Source organism: Ornithodoros turicata, unplaced genomic scaffold (genome assembly GCF_037126465.1).
Source record: "Ornithodoros turicata isolate Travis unplaced genomic scaffold, ASM3712646v1 ctg00000746.1, whole genome shotgun sequence".
Taxonomy (NCBI): Eukaryota; Metazoa; Arthropoda; class Arachnida; order Ixodida; family Argasidae; genus Ornithodoros; species Ornithodoros turicata.
The window spans coordinates 1,146,189-1,166,870 of record NW_026999400.1 but is presented as its reverse complement, the minus strand read 5'-3'; the positions used below and the strand labels follow the sequence as shown (position 1 = coordinate 1,166,870).

Here is a 20,682-nt window from a genome sequence, read left to right as displayed (position 1 = left end):
ACACATTGTATTCGAAAATGAACAGCCACTGCCTATTTTCTTACCTAAATTTTTATATTTGACTTCCTTGAACTTTGCATTGCGTCATGCGCACGTGGTGAGCTGGCGACCGCTCGGGACGCTTGCGGGCTGGGCAAACCGTGTCCGAAATGTCGAGCGACGGAGCTGTTCGGTATTCGGAATTTTGGACGTTGTTATACATTAACTCTAAGGGGCCCGTGACCGTTCCGCGAACGCGTCCGAATAATCGAGCATGTCCGAAAAATCGATCGGCGACTGTACAGGTATTACAGCATCTAGCATTAAACCCAAAAGCAAAGAGAATAATTCTGAATGAGAGCAGAAGGAAAAATCATGAACTGCACTTGGCCACAAATTCAAACTGCTTACAGTCTCTTAGACGTCCTAAAAATAGGTTGGCAACTCTATCCTTTCATATGAGGATGCCCAAATGCCCAAAATATTGCGTACCTGAAGATAACAGGTCCCAGAACTGTGCTGTGGGATGGGCAACGAAAGACAGGAGAAAACCTCAAAGCTGCTGGAAGTCTTCTGACACGACAGACATGTCAAGGTTGACACGAGAAGGCCTTCGAAGAGGTCGGACACAACAGACAAGTTACGGTCTACGTGATGGCACCAGAACTGGTTGATGCGTCCATTTACTGAGAGGTTCTCGTCCACTACAAATCCTTTCGTGTGGCTCCTACCAGGGCCCTGCGCAGGAAATACACAGTACCATGCACACAGCCTATAACAGTCACAAATGTAGTCAAGTACCAGACATGATGATCCATAATGAAAAACCAGAGACCAGGGACACGAGAGTTTTTCCTCTCGTCGCTAGTGCCTCATCCAGAAACATGTCTATGAGACTGAAAAAGTGATGTTTGGCACAGCTTCACAGTCAACTTGGCCAAATTTCTCTTCCGAAAACAGCTTACACATTCAATAAACGAGTTTTTCCGCTGCCTTTGCATCTGAGCAAGTCCCAGCGATAGTAACATCGTGGTGGCATTGATTAGTAATACGTATTTCGTTGTGTAATGTTTATTCTGCTGCATTATTAAGCACTCCAAACAGTTGTTTAATTTTATAACAGTTGCTGACATCGTTTCGTGCTGTACCGCTACTAAAGGACGCGGCGGAACAGCATACAACGGCTACCAAGATGCAATACATCCATACCCTATTCAGCCCTTCATGTAGTCTGTCTATAAGGTTTAGCAGGAACTCATGGGCATCTTGTTGCTCGTGTCCAGCGTAGACGCTGTAGAACCTTCCCATTAATGACTGAAGGATAAATAAAAAAATCTTAGTAATCTCGTGAACAACAGAATCGCGCATAAATCCTACTTTGAATGATTTAGGCGCAACACCCTTGTCTTTGTAGTACATTTGAGAAAGAAGGCTCCTAAATTCTTCAGCGAGTTCAGCACCACCGCCGCGTCTGGATTCCCTGGAGTGGAGTTAAGAGTATGTACGTGAGACTTCAAAGGAAACAGAACAAACAAAGATACTGATCCAATACAATCAACCCACAACCTGGTACCATAAGGGTTTGATTAGCAAAAGTCTACTACATAACAGTATCGAAAGTGCTGCGGGATTTTGCCAACTGACCTGTTTATTTCCTTCACATATCGGCCAGACAAAAAATGCAAGGCCAAGGGCAAAGTGTTTGCAAGGCACTGCAATGTCGCATTCATGTAGCACGTGTTTCCCAAATTCTTGAGTCCTGCTAAGTGCTTAAACTGCAAAGGAATTGAGAAGAAATGAGACACACATTGAGGATGAATTGAGAAGAAATGAGACACACATTGAGGAGGAATTGAGAAGAAATGAGACACACATTGAGGAGGAAATAACTATCCATATCAGTGCCAAGTCAAATGTACTAGAGCCAATCCAGCTTGATTCCATCAATGCAGTCGCCGACCGATTTTTCGGACACGCTCGATTTTTCGGACACGCTCAATTATTAGGACACGCTTGATTATTAGGACTCGTTCGCGGAACGGCCGCTGGTCCCATAGAGTTGATGTATAAGAACGTCCAAATTTTCGGACGCCATGCAGCCCCGTCGCTCGATATTTCGGACTCTGTTTGCCCAACCAGCGAATTTCTCTCTTGGGGTGACGGGAAATATTGGTATCATCCGAAATTCGTATCGAAAGAAATCAACCAACTAAAATATTAAGGCACAAAAAATAGGCAGTGATGATTGTTCATTTTCCATTCCTCTGAGTAGAAGAGGTCTGTCATCTTCGTTTTTGGCCAACGGCCCAGCACGTGCTATCCGCCCGCGAGTCGCGCGACAGCGCTGTAAAGCGAGCTTCACCTAAAGCACGCGTGCGTTAGGTGAAGCCGACTTGCGGACTTGATGACGGCGGTGCCTCCGACAGTGTACAGTGACGAAATGTCGCTTTGGGAAATAGAAGCTGATGTTATCAAGCTTCGTAAAGTTTATTTTGATGCGAAATTCGTTTTTTCGGACTGCTCGATTACTCCGACTTTTGCGCGAACCCCGCTGAGTCTGAAAAATTGGACGGCGACTGTATTATAAATGGGCTCATCTGCAGCGTCAGTGGGCACGTAAATGTCTGCTTTGGAACTAATGTGTTTGGCACCCCCCACCGTTATGCGGCGAAGCTCGTACTCTAGTTCTGTACACAAGCGCGCTCTTCACGCTCCTGCTTAATGGAGGGTGCACGAAAAAGGGGTACCGTACTCTGTCACATGACTTCGTCTCTCCTCTCCAGGAAAGTGGAGAAAGAGAACGCAAGACATGGGATGGCAGCAGAGCAGGGAGAGGGAGGAAAAAGAGAATGGGAGAAATGACTGCACAGCGAGCATGTTCAAGCGTTCAAGTGCCGTTTAATAGCTGCTCCAGGATCACGAAACTCGGAGCTCTGGAGAGGGAGTAAGAGAGCAGCTACTCAACGCCCAGTGACACTGGCACCATGTATGACAAGACTGATGGAACAGTTATCGACGAACATGTATACGCTGATGGACAGCCAAGTACGAATCTCACGGGGCAGCGGAAAAAATTCGTATCATCCGAAATCCGTATCAAAAGAATTCAAGAAGAAGGGCCCAGCACGTGCTTTCCACCCGCGAATCGCGCGACAGTGTTGTAAAGCGAGCTTCTCCTAAAGCACGCTGGCGTTAGGTGAAGCCGACGTGCGGAATGCTGACGTGTAATGTTCCCAGAAGTTGTCCCCTGATATGTTCTCTGGTTCCCTCCACGAGTTCTGGTCGCTGTTTTCCCAAGCCAGTGCGATGTAACACAGCTTCGCGGTTTTTTTTTTAGCTACTGTTTCCTTTTCTTTTGCTACACGCGGGGTGGCGCGCGACTTTTCAGGGACGCGCTATTTAGGTCAACCCTCCCCTAACGATGTATCCCGTATAACGATGGAATTCGCGATTATCGTCAATATCGTTATACGCGGGTTTCACTGTACATGGCACAATCTTAGTTTACATTCAGGGCTACATTTGGGAGTGTCTGGTATTTTTAGAAGCAGACTTGTACAAAATGTGCATGTTCATTTGTAAGAACTTTGCTTTTCTGCAGGTAATCTACACTTTTATGCACTACTGACATTGTACTGTAGCCCTTTACTTACTTCTTGTCCAGAGGTTGGGCTTATACTTCGCACACGAGAGCCAGTCCCATCGCTAGTACGACCCCTTCTGTTCAAGTTCTCAGCGGCTGAGTCAACACTGAAAAACAAACGGGCAAAAAATGTGGCAAATTTAGGTTGCACACCAGGACTGAACAAGCTCTGGCAGTGCACCGCTGTACCGTTATAAGCTTTTTAGGAGTTACAGTTCAATTCAACAATTTCAAGAATGTCAGAGATCAATTCCACCACAAATAGCAAAACACTGAATATTTGCCCAACCATAAGTGTGATTGTTAAAAGTAGAACATGCTCATCATTTGCCACATGAAAGCAACATATTGGGACATACATACAGGGTGGTCCACCAACCATGATAGAAATTCATAGTAAAAAACGTAGGCCCCGGAGAGACATGCGCTCAAGAGATTTTTTTCTGCCAATAACTTTTGTTACATATTGGTAACATTTTTATTTCATTTAAGCTGATGGAAAGTTAATTTCTTGAACTGAACTCCGAAATTTCCCAAGGCAACCTCACGTTTTCTTTGCGGAAATGGGTTCCCCGTGGTCATTTTACTCAGTATAGCACATAATCCCACTCGTAATGCAATGGCAATTGCCTAAATAAATTCGCCGAAAACCCGTGGAAATGAGCCCTTGGCTCCGCCTCTTTTCTGAGGGCTCGTAGTTTGAGCGCAAAGCTGCAAAGAAAGGAGGTTACATTGACAGGCCACACAAGGGGGGAAAGGGTTACAAGCCTTACCCACGGAACAAACACGCACGGTGAGTGCGGGAATCAGAGCTATCTTATCAAAAATGAGGTCACGCGACGGCTTGTAACCCTTTCCCCAACTCATGTGGTGTGTCAATGTAACCTCCTTTCTTCGCAGCTTTGCGCTCAAACTACGAGCCGTCAAAAAAGAGGCGGAGCCAAGGGCTCATTTCCACAGATTTTCGGCAAATTTATTTCGGCAACTGCCATTGCATTACGAGTGGGATCATGTGCTATAATGAGTAAAATGATCACGGGGAACCCATTTTCGCAAAGAAAACGTTAGGTTGCCTTGGGAAATTTTAGAGTTCAATTCAAGAAATTAACTTTCTGTAAACTGAAATGAAATAAAAATGTTACCAATATGTGGCAAAAGTTATTGGCAGAAAAAATCCTTTGACCGCATGTCTCTCCGGGGCCTAAGTTTTTTACTATGAATTTCTATCGTGGTTGGTGGACCACCCTGTATGTATATGTTGGTACTCTCCTTATCTTCACATACATTTTATTTTTAGCCTTTACAGAATTTTTATAAACACGCTATGAGACCAGCATAGATGTCGTTTTTGCAGTTGAGTTCTACGGCCAGGCGCACATCCTCTCAAAGAAAGTGTGCAAACAGCATTACTAATTACCTAAAATTTGTTAATTAAATTTTTAATAAGGGGATTTCAAGCAAAAGTGAGATAGCAGATTGAGAGACTATCCTAGTTGCAAGCTATGTATTTAACGTCTAACAAATCCTGAAACACACACGTGCGTTAAAACATCCGTCCCCAAATTTTTGATATGCAAATGAGCACTGAACTGAAACTGAAACCACGGCGACCAGGAACACAAGGAGTACAGCGCTCAGTCCATGTCAGAAGGCCGCATGATTTGGCGCGATGGAGATGATTGGAGTACGTGCCGCTCAGCCTGCCAGATAAGCCGCTTTCCGGCCCAGATAAGCCGCCGCCGGTGAGGGTGATGCGCACCTCAGACGTGCTTTTTTGGTTTCGGCTTATTTGCATAACAAAAATTGGGGATGGATATTTTAACGCATGTGCGTGTTTCATTGCTTTTTAAATATGGAATGGCGTTCAACGAGGATGATCTCTCAATCTGCAATCCTACTTTTGCCAGAAATTCCCTAATTAAAGATTTTAACTAATTCATTTCAGGTAATTAGTCATCTTGTAGGTACATACTCTCTTCCAGAGGAAGTCCGCCTGGCCGTAGAACTCAACTACAAAAACAACATCTATTCTGCTCTTATACAGTAGAATCTCAATGATACGATCACGGATTATACGAATTCTTTTCCGGTCCCGGCCGGAATGCCTATTCTTCCCATGTATTCGAGTTCGGATGATACGAACGCGTTATCTTGCCTTTACGGATGATACGAACGAGCCTCGGATGCGACAGAGGTCGTTTCGCCGTGACTGGAGAGCGCGCGAGTCACGCTGCTCCTTTTTTCGAAAAGTGAGGGCGATCCTCACCACGAACTCCCTTATATCATGTTGCGCAATGCAAGCAATGACTTTCCCTTTGGTGGTGGTGGTGGAGAGGATTGCACTTCCCCGAACCCTATCACCTTATCTCTGTTTTGACCTTTTTAGCCCCCTCGCAGCAATAAACCGCGAAGCTGTGTGACATCGCTCTGGCGGAAAACAGCGACCCAGAACACGTGGAGGGAACATATCAGTACAACTTCTGGCAACATTACGCGTCACCATTCCACAAGTCGGCTTCACCTAACGCCTGCGTGCTTTAGGAGAAGCTCGCTTTAGAACAGTGTCGCGCGACTCGCGGGTGGATGGAAAGCACGTTCTGGGTCTTTTGATTCATCTCGTGAATTTGGTCAGCATTGACCAGAAACGGAGACGCAAGTGCGTTACGACCGACCTCTTTCACTGGCAGTAGCGAAAAATGAACAGTCACTGTCTATTTTTTCGCCTCAATTTTTATTTTTAATTAGTTTGATACAAATTTTTCCCGCTACCCCGTGAGATTCGTATCATCGAGATTCTGCTGTAGCTTTTTTTATAAAAATTCTGTAAAGGCTGTAAAGAAAAAAAAAAAAACACCCCGTATTTAACGCACCTCAACCTTAGCAATGCAGCTATCCCGTACTGTAATACATTCAATCAACATATATCAGAGCCGTCGCAGCACAAGCAGTTACACAGGTGACACACGTTTAGCAAAAGGATGAGGATAACCGTGTTACGCAAGAAAACATACAAGTGAAAATGCTGAGCTCAGGGAGAACAGAAGAGGAGTAGTACTTCAACAAAGCAACACTTAGGCAGTTGCAGCCCAGACACGCAGAGTATGGTTCGTTACCTATATGGTTGTTGCAGGTTGTCACCGCAGGTATCAAAATATGTGGAGCTTACCTCTGCGCTGGTTTCAGGTTGCGGTCAAACTGGGGAGCACTGGAATCGCTCGAGCTTAATTCTTCGGGCTCTTCTTCGATTGCGGTCGAGAGATTTGGAAATGACCGTGACCGCGACAGACCACTACTGCCACTCCAAGTCGTAGCTGCAGCACGCGCGGAACTTGCTACGTTGGGTTTTGCAGCCAGCTTGGCAGGGCTCGTAGTATCTTGAAGGGAAAAAGCTTGTTCTACATAACTAGAGCCTGAAGTTTTCGGGAAATATTTTTTCTAAATTCGGGAGGGGGGGGGGGTAAAAATCGGGAAAACAAACATGTGCACTAAATTCGTGCGAATTCGGGTGAAAAAACTTCCAGTATGCTAAATTCGAGGAGAAAATCGGGCTCCGTTACTCAAACTAAGTGTAGTGGTCTGGTACAAACGGTGATGGAACTGCATTTCCTGCCAAATAAGTAAGTTTGTGCATTCCTACAGAGATCCCAGTGAGGGCAATTTGCCGGGTAAAAAAAATCGGGTTTCACCCTAAAGCGGCAACCTTCAATTCGGGGTGCAAATTCGGGGAAGAATCGGGTAAAACCCTAAAACTTCAGGCTCTATATATAATCTGCGTGCCGTTATTCTGAAAGTAGCGCTGACCGCCGTCGCTTACCACTCACGGCATCTACTGCTGTGGTAGGCTTATTTGGCCGTAGTGGTGTCCCTTCGGGAGCAGAACTGGCTCCTGGCACGCTGGTGGTCGGCACGTTTTTTGCTTTCGGCGAATCTTCTTTTGCTTGCTGCTCCTTCTTTTTACGTTCTTCACGTAACCTACAATTCAGAAAACGAAACACTGTCTGTAAAATACAAAATGCAGTGAGCATAATGTAAACAGGACATCGCAGAAGAAACTCTTTGGACCTGAGGTGCAAGTTCAATGGCATTCACAGGTATACATATAGGTCTAGCTGGATACACTATATAGACCACAGATAGGCTGTAATCTTATTATGTTTATTATACCAACAATCTTATCAATGCAAGAACACATTTAGAGTAATGCAAGAACCACCCCAGTGAAGCCATTTTCTGGGTGCACAACAACGATAAAATAAAAGCAACCTGGCATTATCTCACCTGTGAAGCTCTCTGCTAGCTTTCTTCCGCTCCTCTTCTAAGTTCTTCTCTTGTAGTTGCTGAGAACAGAGGTGCAAGTATATTGATAAAACAATAAAACTTTCATTCCACAGTTACACTAATGACACTCAAATAGCACTACCTATACTCTAATGCCAAAATGCATAGTTTACATCACAGAAGAGAAACGAAAGACTAGGAATTACAAGAAAAATGCATATGAACAACGTGTCGATTACGGCTGATGACAAACCTGTCGTGTGTCAAATAAACTTCTCAACTTCACTGGTTTCTCCGTCAGAAGCCACCAGCTCGCTCGCTTCCTAACCATTCTTTCATGCGTATCTGGGCAGTGGATCATTTGAAATGGAACTAGCCTTCCTTTTGTAGTTGTTCTCTCCTATCTGTAGGTAACTTCACTTTGGCCCTCCCAATCACCATGAATGTTGCGTGCAAAACCTCTGACAGCACTAAAATAATCAATTCAATTTCTTTCGAGTTCCGTAGAGCTATAAAAAAAAACACAGTCGAACCTCAAAATAATTGAAGTCACGGGGGTATCAATTTCTTTATTTGCGCTACAATTTGAAAAGATTTATGGTGTGGATTGTGGAGAGGCAAGCAACATACAAGTTTATACACAGCAAAATCTCAATGAAATCATCATGGATGTTTTTAAAAGCTTCTTCCCCGAATTTGCACCCCCCAATTGAGGGTTGCGTCTTTAGGGTGAAACCAGATTTTTACCCGTCAAATTGCCCCCACTGAGAAGCCCGTAGGAATGCACACAAACTTGTTTGGCAGCAAATACAGCTACACCACCGTTTGTATGAAACCAGTACAGTTAGTTTGAGTAACTGAGCCCGATTTCTCCCCAAATTTAGCATACTGGAAGTTTTTCTACCCAAATTTGCGTGAATTTAGAGCACATGTTTATTTACCCGATTTTTTACCCTCCGGATTTAGAAAAAAATATTTACCCAAAACTTCAGGCTCTATCCATGACTTGGCTCAGCCAAGGTATTCTGCAAAGTACTGCACGTCCTGTATTTTTTCGAATCTACGACGACCCCCACAAATATGGGTACGCAAATTTAAAAAAAAAAAAAAAGGTGAACAACTGGATATAATGCACGACACCATTTCTTCACCAAACATCCGTTGCCCCGGCGTCATTCTCGATCTCCACATCTGCCATATTTCAGTTGTTCTCGATCTCTCCCTGTTGCTTCAGCCATCGTCTAACATTTGCTTCTGGTACTTGAAACCGCCTTGCCATCGCTAAATTGTTGTTGCATTCAGTAGCAAACTTTGCATTCAAACACAGCAGAGTAGTGCGCTGCGCGCCACAATGTCACGACAGTGATAGAATGCCGCCCCCGTATACATATCACTTTGTTTCAGGTTTTTTTTTTTTGACTGATAACCACAACATGTGGCGTCGGTCACATCTCGTTACTGGCCCTCCCCCGTTCACCCTCTCCCGCCACTCCTCTGACCTCGTTGTGGCGCAGATATTCCAATCTAAGACACCCCCACCCCCACTCCCCCGATGACATGGCCGAGTGGATGAAGCACCCGGTCCATGGTGGTTACGTCAAGGTCGTGCTGTAGACAGGGTAGGTCAGTGTTTCCCAAAGTGTGGTCCGCGGACCCTTGGGGGTCTGCGAGAGTGTCCGTGGGGGTCCGCGACCGTCTCTCACATTTCAGTGAGGATTTTCGTCCCCACAAACACGCGCTCGTACATGCTGCCCGATTTCCAAACACCCAGAATTTCCAAAATTGCTACAAGCATGCTTCAACGGCTAGCTTCTAATTTCTGATAGAAAAGTCCTGCAATGCACATTTGTCCGCGTCATAGACACACAAACAAGAAGAACAAACCAGTCCGGAATCCTTTCTGAAGCTGTATCAAAAGCACGCAGCAGCTGACGAGGTTGCTGGTTATGCACTGGCTAGCATGGGAAATACAGTGCGTCATATCGTTTTGCTTCGAGTTCGAACTGACTGAAGAGTGTTCCTGTGTTTAGCGCATTTTATATTTGGCACCCTGCGGACCTCTTGCAGCGATGGTGGCACTACAGATGATACCTCGCACTGAACGCGGCGTTGGAAGTCAACTTCGCTTCTGTCTAGACAGTCACTTGACCACCTTTATGCTTGCACAAATGTAGTTTCGTTCCTTGTTATACCCTGTCGCGCATATTAAACGCGGTCTGCAATGCAGTGTACACAGCGCATATTCCGGTATATTTGTGTGGGGTGGGGTGGGGGGTTCGTGAATTTGTTCTCATCCCTTCCGGGGGTCCGTCACCGCCAAAAGTTTGGGAAACGCTGGGGTAGGTGACGGGTTTGAATCGTACCACCAGCCGTGCTGTCTGATGTTTTCCCTGGGTTTTCTGGGAGACTTTCCAGATTGATGTTGGTACAGTTCCCCCTGAAGTTGGCCCAGGATGCATACTAGCACCCCCACACACACACACACACCCGCTGTCCCCTCCCCACCTGTCCACTTTGCAGTGCTAACACAGAATTTAAAAAAAAAAAAAAAAAGACATGTCCACATACTGACCTTCTTCATAAGTTCATTCTGCTGCAATAGGTCATCCATTTCTTTATCTCTGAGAGCCATAGAGGCCTCGATGTGGCGTATGTGCTCTCTGAGAGTTTCCTCTTCCTCCTGAAGAGCGGCCCGGGAAGCTTCCTCGGCCTCCCGTGCCCTGCGCTCCCTCAGAAGTTCGAACTCCTGCTCCGACCTGAGTTGTGCTTGGGATAAATCGAGGAGCTCCTGTCCTAAGGACTGAGCTCGTGTTGAAGCTTCGTTCTTGTCGTCTGCAGGTTTTACGATGCTTGTATCCACCACACCAGTGTCTCCTTGTGGCTTCAGTCTTCTGTCAACCTGAGCAGGGTATTTTTATAGGGTATCACGAAGGCTTTCATTTGGTACAGTGATGTCCAGCATTTTTTTTTTAACCTGCCACGCGTGTGGTCGGGCATACACGGTACCCTAGAGATATCCTACTCCTAGGGATGCACTTTACAGTATATCACAGCCTAAATTTCAAACGGTGCTTTAGATTCTGTGAAGTTTGTACAGGGTGTTTCACCAAAGGTTAAAAAAAAATTTATGAAAAAATCTACTTGTCTGAACACTATCCAATGCTATTTATCCATGGGGAGATCTTTCCAGGACTTCCGAGCGCTGTTATGAAATTTAATTTGCCACAAATTGGATTTTTACAAATGTGCCAAGAGAGCCTTACGTTTTTTTTTTTATGGAAACAGAAAGTGCATGACGGATTTATCCCCACTGTATTGCAAAATACATTTACTACTACAATGATAATAAACAGAAAAGGAAAAAAAACAGTCGAAAACAGTCATTCCTTGGAACGGCAGCATAAAGGCAGCATAGCTGCAAGAAAAAAATTATGTGAAATGGGAGCAAGGAGGAAACAGGAAGGGGCGGGTGACCGTTTCTCTTCCGGCGCATTTTGCATTACCTTGACGAAGAACTGTGCCCGGCCGACAATTCGTGCGTCCTTTTCAGCTATTGCAAAAGAAGTAGGGGACGTACTTTGGAATGCAATGGGGTAAATCTGGCGTGCACTTTCAGTTTTCATTAAAAAAAAAGAACAGGAAATGTGAGCTTAATTTTGCAAATTTCCGAGATCAATTGGGGAATTTCAATTTCTCGCAAATTAAATTTGATAAAAAGTGCTCAGAAGTCATGGCAAAATCTCCCGTGAGAAAAGTAATGCTGACACTGTAATGCTAAGACAAGTAGATTTTTTCTATACAAGATCTTTTTTTTCTCACGTTATGTACATATACATGTATACTTATCCCCATTTAATACTTCACATGGAACTACCATGTCGTCACCTTCACTATACCGTATTTACTTGCGTATAATACCCGTTTGACATTGCAGATTGAATGACATTCGCACCAAATGTCATTTGTTTGTATTGCTCCGAGCTACACAACGAAAAAAAGAATGTCATTCGCAAATGATGTCACTGTTGATGATTAAATCAACAGGGCCGAACATGATACTATATACAGGTGTATACAGGTAAGTATCAAGCCAAGTGGTGCCGCAGTATATTCCAGAACTATTAGAAAACTGTTCGAGAATGTCGAATAGACAAAATTTGTTGAAAATACCATTTGAAATAGAGTAAACTACTCGATTTGTATTTGTATTTGTAATAATCGACTACGTGTATTGGACCTAACTATGAGTATTGGACTCTACTATGGAGTATTGGACTCTACTATGGAGTATTGGACCACTAACAGAGTGTGCGGCTGGTGACAAAGAAGCAAAAAAAAAAAAAAGGTTTGAGAGATGCTACGAAAGATCTGGCAACTTCAGTAGGAGCTTGCTGTGTACACAAGAAATAGTACAGAATTTAGTGCACACCTTTCCTCTTCCACAAAACAGTACATAATGTCATGTTCTCTTCTGCACTTGTACTAGTCTATAATTGTGGATGCAGTTTTTCTGAGTTTTTTGGCAAGGGCGCTTTTTGCAGTTCATTATTTTCCATAAATTCAGAAATTTTTTGTCATACGGCACCTTGATAATGAGTAACACTTAATTATTTAGTTTCAAACATCCTGAATAATAAATTATCACAGCAAGGAAACCTTCAGAGGTATAAATCTGAAGTATAGATTTATGAGATATGTCAAGGTCAAGGTAGTAATAATAATGGTAGTCGCCGACCGATTTTTCGGACATGCTCGATTATTCGGACTCGTTCGCGGAACGGCCGCGGGTCTCATAGAGTTGATGTGTAAGAACGTCCAAATTTTCGGACGCCATGCAGCTCCGTCGCTCCATATTTCAGACTCTGTTTGCCCAACCAGCGAATTTCTCTCTTGGGGTGACGGAAAATATTGGTATCATCCGAAATCCGTATCAAAAGAAATCAACCAACTAAAATAATGATGCAAAAAAGAGGCAATGATTGTTCATTTTCCATTCCTCTGAGTAGAAGAGGTCTGCCGTGGTGGTGGTGGTGGTGGTGATGATGGGGCTTGCCGTAACTCTTTTGCGTCTTCCTTTTTGTCCAACGGCTTGATTCAAAAGGCCCAGCACGTGCTGTCCGCCCGCGAGTCGCGCGACACCGCTGTAAAGCGAGCTTCACCTAAAGCACGCAAGCGCTAGGTGAAGCCGACTTGCGGCCTTGATGACGGCGGTGTCTGTCAGTGTACAGTGACGAAATGTCGCTTCGGGAAATAGAAGCTGATGTTATCAGGCATAGCTGGAAGCGCGTTAGGAAAGCATCGACAAATTTTTCCAGCCCACTAGTGCTTATAGTAAGGTTTAGTTTGAGGCGAAATTCGTTTTTTCGGACTGCTCGATTATTCGGACTTTTGAGCGATCCCCGCCGAGTCCGAAAAATCGGACGGCGACTGTACCGTGATGTTATACGTAAGGTTTGTTTGCGCAGATCAAGGTGGTATGAAGGTCAAACCTGCAGGGAAGGCTGTTTCTTTACATGCGGCACTTCAGAGTTACTTCCGATACCATTGATCACTTTTGGCGGAAGTCGGGAAATGTACGAGCTTGCACCAGCGGGCAATGTCGCCACAGAGGGTTTTTTGCTGCGATCAACCGAAGGTATATGCGGCAAACGTATGCCGTCTCCGCTCGCATCTGACAGCTTTGGAGAGTCATCGGGGGTTGCCAGGAAGGCTTCGTCGAGGTCAGGGTAGTCTAAACCATCTGGTAACCAAAAGAGGAAAATGTTTATTAGAAGGTGCTGGTAAAAGCTTTACTGGCTTACTGCATCCCACAACCAAGTGTAGAACTGCGAGCAAGGCAACCATATCGTGTACATTTAACCAGTGACAAGAAATGTAGCCTTACACGTAAACACGTAACCTTTTATGAACATTTATCAACATCTTTCGATACACATGGTGCCAATCTGTGTTTGTGCAAGAGCAGATTGCACACCAGTTCATCTGTGAGAGCAGTCGCAGCAGATTGTGGACAATGTTGCCCATAAAGTTGCAAGCTGTGAATGCTCGATGCATTTATCCTCATTTATACTCTCTTATACTTGGAGACATCTGTTTTAGGGTTGAAGGAGCAGGGACGTGACATTTAAGATGGTGTGAAACCCTGTTTCATGGATCAAGTTTTCCATCAGCTACCATGAAAAATATTTTTTCCATGGTGTTAGCAGCATGGTGTTAGCATGGTGCTTTCCATTAGCATTTTCGCTGTGCAGTGCTGTGCTGCGTCACTGCACAATCAAATTTACAACAACACAGAGCGTCGAACCGAAAAGTTTTTCGGTTTGTTTCGGGTTCGGCCATAAAGGTTCGGTTCTGGTTCAGCTCTGGACTTCACATATGTCAGTTCGATCAACCGGTTCAGAGGCCGTAAACCGGTTTGGAACCGGTTCAAAGTTCTAATATGCTACAAAATTATAGGTAGCCACTAAAAATGATGCAATATCTCTTAATTACGTTCTTTATTCATTTATTTTTGTTTTTCGATCAACAGGACCCCCTTTCTCATCCCCTTCCTGAGCAATATGCCGCAAATCTAGGCAGGCAGATCGCTCGAATTCGCAGATCACCCCCCAGCACACACCAACCTGAACCAAACCGCTATCCTGAACCGGTAACAGAAGTCTTTAGATTGGTTCGGTTCCAGTTCAGCTCCAAGATGGCATTAGTAGTTACGGTTCAGTTCCAGCTAAAAAATACGGTTAATTCCGGTTTCGGTTTGACGCTGTGCAACAACATTCAGAGGAAGCAACCTCGGAGGGACGGCCAGATCTCGTTGCCTGACGTCTGCAACTCCTTGTGACATTCTGCTTTCTTCTAAGCTCGTGCGGTTATATGAGCTTCTGCTATGTCGGCCCACATCATGAGTCACATGATCACCCTGTCAGGAGTATTGCTCACACCATGAAGTACCCTTCTCCTTCCCTCATTCTGTCCTCTCACAAACTCTTTGAAAGAGTAAAAGGTTTTGAAAGAAGTGCACAAGAGAGGCTTCACACTCATGCCGCAGGTCTCCTGCGCTCTTCATTCTTTCGCAGGATTTCACATTTTATTTGGTGCAGAACATCCTACAGCCAAGGAGAAACAAATTATGGGAGGATACCTCACCTTACTGCTCCTTTAAACCTGGTAAAGCCTGCTTTTATCACTCAGATTTGCATCATTGTCACTCTGGCAAAAATTGGGAAAATTCCTGAGAACTGAACATGTCAAAGTCGAAACGCAGGCTCTTGCATCAGCTCGGGTGGACACTAGATACTTCACACCAGGCTTTGTGCTCAACAGCTAGTGTGTTGGTGTTAACTTGATTGTTGATGTAACTAGTTGGTGCAACTAGTCAGCTATCTTGCCTGCTCCTGCTACGTTCAGCTTGTGTGTTGTGCTTCTGTCCAATTTCTTTTCTTTTGCACCCGAAAATCTGCTCTTGCACATTGTACAATGTCACAGTATGACAAATATCTGTGTATGAACAGTGTGCATTTTTGTGTTTGTTAACGGTAACGAAGCTCGATATAGCTGACTTTTAAAGTGGTAGCCACGTTAGGAATCACGGACAAAATGACACGTCTTGTGTGTACCACAAAGAGCCCAGTGTCCCGAGGTGTTAAAAGGAGTGAACAAGAAAAATAAGGACACTATTCCCCATGATGAGTGAGACGACAAGTGAAAGTGGTTTGAAGGGGGGGGGGGGGGTGCTGCGGAATCGTTCTGCCAGGGGAGGAGTGTCAGCGATATTACTGTTTGTACGCAAGTCGAACTAAGTTCAGGATCAAGATAGAGCAGGGTACTGCATAAGTAGTGAATCGGTTCGTATATTTGTGAGAAGTGAAGCGAGTTTACATCGACGTCGAAAGAGGCCCTCAAATACCCCAGTTGGAAGAGACCCTTTCAAAGTCGTCTCTAAGGATTCCCTGCTGCTGAGAGATAAGTGTTCCACAAGCTGATCTTTTTATTATGGTACGAGTTATTTGATTTTGCATAGCTTGTGAACCAGATTACTCTGTTTCAGACTCGCCTGTGTGGCACATGTTGGGTTGTTATCGTTGTTTGCCCAGAAGCGTGTATCGCTTCAGTTTGTATGGGCATTGTGTGGATCGGAGAGTAAATCTGAATGTTCTTGTTTGTTACAGCAATCTTTGGTGCTCGGCAGCAGAATCTCAGTACCCGTGATATACAGGGTGTTTGCTCTAACGTGTCCAGAAATTTTATTTAAAGCGAGCGATAAAAGAGAAATGAGCGCTACTTTTCAGCTACTTGACTAAGAAACAGGTGGTACTAGTGAAGTAGTACCTGTTTCCTGCTCAAGTAGCACAAAAGTACCACTTGCTTCTCAATTATCGCTCGCTTTAAATACAATTTCAGGACACGTTAGAGCAAACACCCTGTATGACTAGGGCCTAACTTTTTAGGGTTATACCCCCATTATGCCTGCCCGATATTTACCTCCCGATTCAAATCAGGAAAACGAAGGTTGAACCCAGTATTTCCCCAAAAACTGCTGGACCAGGGGAATCCGAAATCATCACAACTAACACACAACTTCGGAAACTGTGTTGTAACTGCATAAATATGCTAATGCAAACTGTCAAAACAGAGACCTTGCTGCCTCTTCGATGCATAGACTAAATATTGATGCTCTGTGTCTACAGGTGTGTCACGTGTATTATGCAGAGTAAACCAAAGATTTACGCCTGATCCAACCCGATTCAACTTGAATTAGGTTGAATAAGGTTCAGCTCAACCCGGTTACCTACACCCGAATTATTGAAGCAAAACAATAACCCAATATTTATCCCCCGATTTTGCTGGAAAATAGAACCGGAAAAAGTCAGGCCCTATATATATTTGATTAGATATTGATTAGATATGAATAGATATGATTTTAGCTTACTTCATAGCTTCAAACATTAAAAACCCCAAATTTGAGTATAAAATACATAGAAATTCAATATTTGAATAAAAACCTGCCAAGATTTGAATTATCACAGAAGACTAAATCTGCAAGTACTCAGATTCAATTTGCATCACCTTATAAATACTTGTACATCACTACTCAAGCTGGTCAGAACTGGGAATGACAGGGTGTCTACTAAACTGCAACCCTCAAATTCCCTGACTTTTCCAGGTTTTCACCGACTATAGCAAGCCAATTCCCTGACCAAAACAAAAGGGAACTATGTGACTGCTGCTACATTTTGATACAGATAATTCATAAAACAGATCATTTATTGAGCAATTAGTAAGACTGCCCTACTTTTCTGCCTCTGAGCTCGTCGTATTAGCGAATGCTACCCGCGGCAACGCTTGCTGCAGCGCGGCTGCTCAACCACTCATCAGCACTCGCGATTCACTGCACTTCGTGACGGCACTTGTCCGCGATTTTCCCTGACTTCAGCTGCCTTTTTAGCAAATTCCCTGACAATTCCCTGACTTTTCCAGTCGCATCAAAATTCCCTGACAATTCCCTGTTTTCCAGGTTTTCCAGGTTGGTAGACACACCCTGGAATGCGCGCTCACGAAATTTGTGGTAGATGTGAGAGATGTTCGTCAACCTGAATGGCATTCACACTGTAAACGTCGTGCAACACAACGGGCAATGGCAGCAGGCACGTGTTCGCTCGGGGCTACACAACACCCCAGTGAAAATCACGTTTCATCAAACAATTTTTTCATCAAACAATTTCAAACAATCACACGTTTCATACCCGATGCCACGGGGCTGTGCAGGAAAGGACTACGCGGAGGAGTTGGAATACTTGGCTGAGAGTACGTCGTGTACGTGGGATACCGCAAAAGCCAGTCTTCATAGCCGCCGTGAAGTACCATCGGGTCACTCCGCAGTACTTTGTCGATGGACCACTGCAATAGTTATAGGATACTATACATACATGGGCCGTTCACTCTTACAGGTCTTCTTGTACACGGACTTCACAGCAGCATAGTACCTTGCAAATGGCATCCTTTAAGACCCGCACTGGAACTGTTGGGGATGCGGGCACTTCTTTGCTTCTCCAGTCCAGAAGAATTACAAAGTCCATCAGGTCACGTTTATCATACAGGGACCTGCTTTCTTCTGGAATGCTTTCGAGTAAGTTGGAAGCAATGGTCCTGAACAGTGATAAGAATTCATAAGTTTCGAGCACTTCACATTCAGGGTGTCTACTAAGCTGTAGCCTTCAAATTCCCTGACTTTTCCAGGTTTTCACTGACTATTTCAAGCGAATTCCCTGATCAAAACAAAAGGGAACTTGATGCCTGCTGCTACGTTTTGTTACAGATCCTTCATAAAACAGATCATTTATCGAGAAATTAGTAAAACTGCCCTACTTTTCTGCCTCTGAGCTTGTCACATTGGAGAACTGCTACTCGCGGCAACGTTGCTGGGGTGGGGCCACTCAACCACTCATCAGCACTCTCGATTCACTGTGCATCGTGACGGCACTTGTCTGATTTTCCCTGACTTCAGCTGCCTTTTTGGCAAATTCCCTGACAATCCCCTGACTTTTCCAGTCACACCAAAATTCCCTGATAATTCCCTGTTTTCCAGGTTTTCCAGGTTGGTAGAGACCCTGACATTATTTTTCACATTATTTCACATTAGTATCACAGTGAGGCCCATGTTTACACTAAACTACAGCGTGAATTCTGAACACTGATCGTGCGCAGATACGGACCTCTAACAGAACTTTTATGCGAAACACAAGGTACGTACCCGGGTACAAGGACTTCCTCCGGAATATTGATGCAGCGAGAATGCCGCAGGTGTGATTCTAAGAAGTCATCACGCGGCCTCGCATCCATTATGAGCACCGATGAAGTGCGATCGAGGAGTAGGTCATACAGCTCGAAGCTTGTTATGACGGTTTTTATCCTCTTTTCGGGAGCTGCGTCAAGATGCAATACATCGTATATTAGCATGTACGCTTGCATGTCAAAGTGTCATGAAATTCACATGAAACTGGAAACAACCGGAAGTGAAGATTTTGTGAGTTGAAGCAACTAGAAACAACATCACTCACCTATGGAAGGTGTGGAGGGTTTACTGTTCACTGTCATTGATATTTGTTTATCTTTAGCATCTAAGCTTTCGTTCTGACTAGAAGAATTAGATGATATAGCCTTTGCTTGGCCACCACATACAGTCTCTGCTGTACCATTTGAATCCCTTGCAGCAGCCTCTGTGGCGTCTTTCATTAAGGCGTACCTTTGAAGAGTAATTGTTGGATATACTTGGAGGAGTACAAAACGTAAGTTAAGGACATTGCACAATGCTAACAATTTTACTCCTTGGCATTCTAATGTGGTCTCAACTGTACGACAGCAAATACACAATATGTGCTACGTAAAGCCACGCATTCTACAACAAAGTCTCATTGTTATGCCATATGTAAAGAATAGTTCCATAGTTTTATAAGCCTGCACTGGGGGCCACAGCGACGATCTTTTGGCATAGGTTTTTAGAGATCTTTTGGCATAGTAAGGTCAACTTTCAACAACACAAATTTATTTTTCAGTGCAGTTGCATGACTTTCTTGTTACCCAAGGAACTGATGGAGCTGACTGCAGATATGAGAAAAACAAAACGAAACAAAGGAAGCATACCTCCTCAGTAGACTCCTTTTCAACAATTCCAGTCGCTCAATGACATTGCTGCATTTCTCTAGTTCTATAGTTTTATCACATTTTTCCTAGAAAAAACAGTAAAAGAATCAAATGGGCCATTCTCACTGCAAGTGTTGTGCAAACAGTGGAGCTCAACCTTTTTCGTCACACCTTTTCCTTTTTGTAGTCCCTGTGCTTGCGCACACGCTGGACCAAGTCAAAGTACCTCATGTAATATATGTACGCCTTTTCTTCATCTCCGTTCAGCATTTCGAGGTCTGCATTGCGGCGAATCTTGCTTGCTGAATTGCATATCCTTTGGAAGAACAAGATGGGTAAAATAGGCAGAATGAAGTAGCAACAAAAATTATGCAAGCAGCCACAGGCCACTGCAGTACACAGATACTCAGGGGTTACAAAAATGTATGAGGGCATCATTTGCTACACACGCAGGCTTCAAAAGTTGTCACTTCCTGTCAGGCAAATGCAAAAAGAAAATTAATAGCAAGTTACCACGTTTGCACTCTTACGAAATGGTGACACAACTTGTTTGAGCTTTGTTATCCTCTCCAGCATGTCTTCTAACAAAAGTCTAGCAGAACGCCTTCCAGGAGAATTGGGATAGTTCAGGAAGATTAGGGCCGATGGCTGTGTCAGCTGTGCAACCATGAGTTGGCGATTTCATATCGTCGTTTAAATGGACTTTTGAATTACGAGATCTCATTTAATTGCATTCCCAATTCAAATACAGCAACAAATGAGACGTAAAGCTGGCGATTGTTTGTAACGAGGAGATGAACACAGCTTACGTAGTGATGCTTTTATATTCCACCAGCGCTATGTCGACTTGCTTCTGCAGCTCTTCCATGGAAGATGCAAGATACAGCTTTGTTAGCTTTGTTGTGCTGGGCATTGTTACCTGTATGGGACCATAAACAAAATGCGAGCCATAAGACTCCAAATTCTGACAAACTGTATAACACAGTCAGGTCATTACAGAACGGTACCATCCACAAATGAGACCACATTAACGGCAAACAGCCACATGTCTGGATTCTAATGCGGACCCTAGGGAGATTATGTCCTGCTTATCTGGACAACTGTGCTATGCTAATATGCACTGGTGGAGAAATGTTTTAGCAAAC

General features: G+C 44.2%; 1 protein-coding gene across 2 annotated transcripts in view; it reads right to left on the bottom strand.

Moving 5' to 3' along the window:
- LOC135374745 (ubiquitin carboxyl-terminal hydrolase 8-like) overlaps positions 1-20,682 on the bottom strand; it is a 29,540-nt gene that overhangs the window by 7,876 nt on the left and 982 nt on the right. For both annotated transcript variants that reach the window (XM_064607670.1, XM_064607671.1), the window contains exons 2-18: positions 20,347-20,456; positions 19,709-19,853; positions 19,538-19,623; positions 18,955-19,139; positions 18,648-18,819; positions 17,881-18,043; positions 17,641-17,794; positions 13,390-13,640; positions 10,473-10,799; positions 7,901-7,959; positions 7,437-7,594; positions 6,789-6,996; positions 3,633-3,729; positions 1,624-1,754; positions 1,357-1,459; positions 1,189-1,293; positions 472-717 (exon numbers count right to left, since the gene is read on the bottom strand). In XM_064607670.1, coding sequence (XP_064463740.1) covers positions 472-717; positions 1,189-1,293; positions 1,357-1,459; positions 1,624-1,754; positions 3,633-3,729; positions 6,789-6,996; positions 7,437-7,594; positions 7,901-7,959; positions 10,473-10,799; positions 13,390-13,640; positions 17,641-17,794; positions 17,881-18,043; positions 18,648-18,819; positions 18,955-19,139; positions 19,538-19,623; positions 19,709-19,853; positions 20,347-20,450 — 2,694 coding nt within the window. In that variant the 5' untranslated portion in view covers positions 20,451-20,456. The remainder of the gene's footprint in view (positions 1-471; positions 718-1,188; positions 1,294-1,356; positions 1,460-1,623; positions 1,755-3,632; positions 3,730-6,788; positions 6,997-7,436; positions 7,595-7,900; positions 7,960-10,472; positions 10,800-13,389; positions 13,641-17,640; positions 17,795-17,880; positions 18,044-18,647; positions 18,820-18,954; positions 19,140-19,537; positions 19,624-19,708; positions 19,854-20,346; positions 20,457-20,682) is intronic.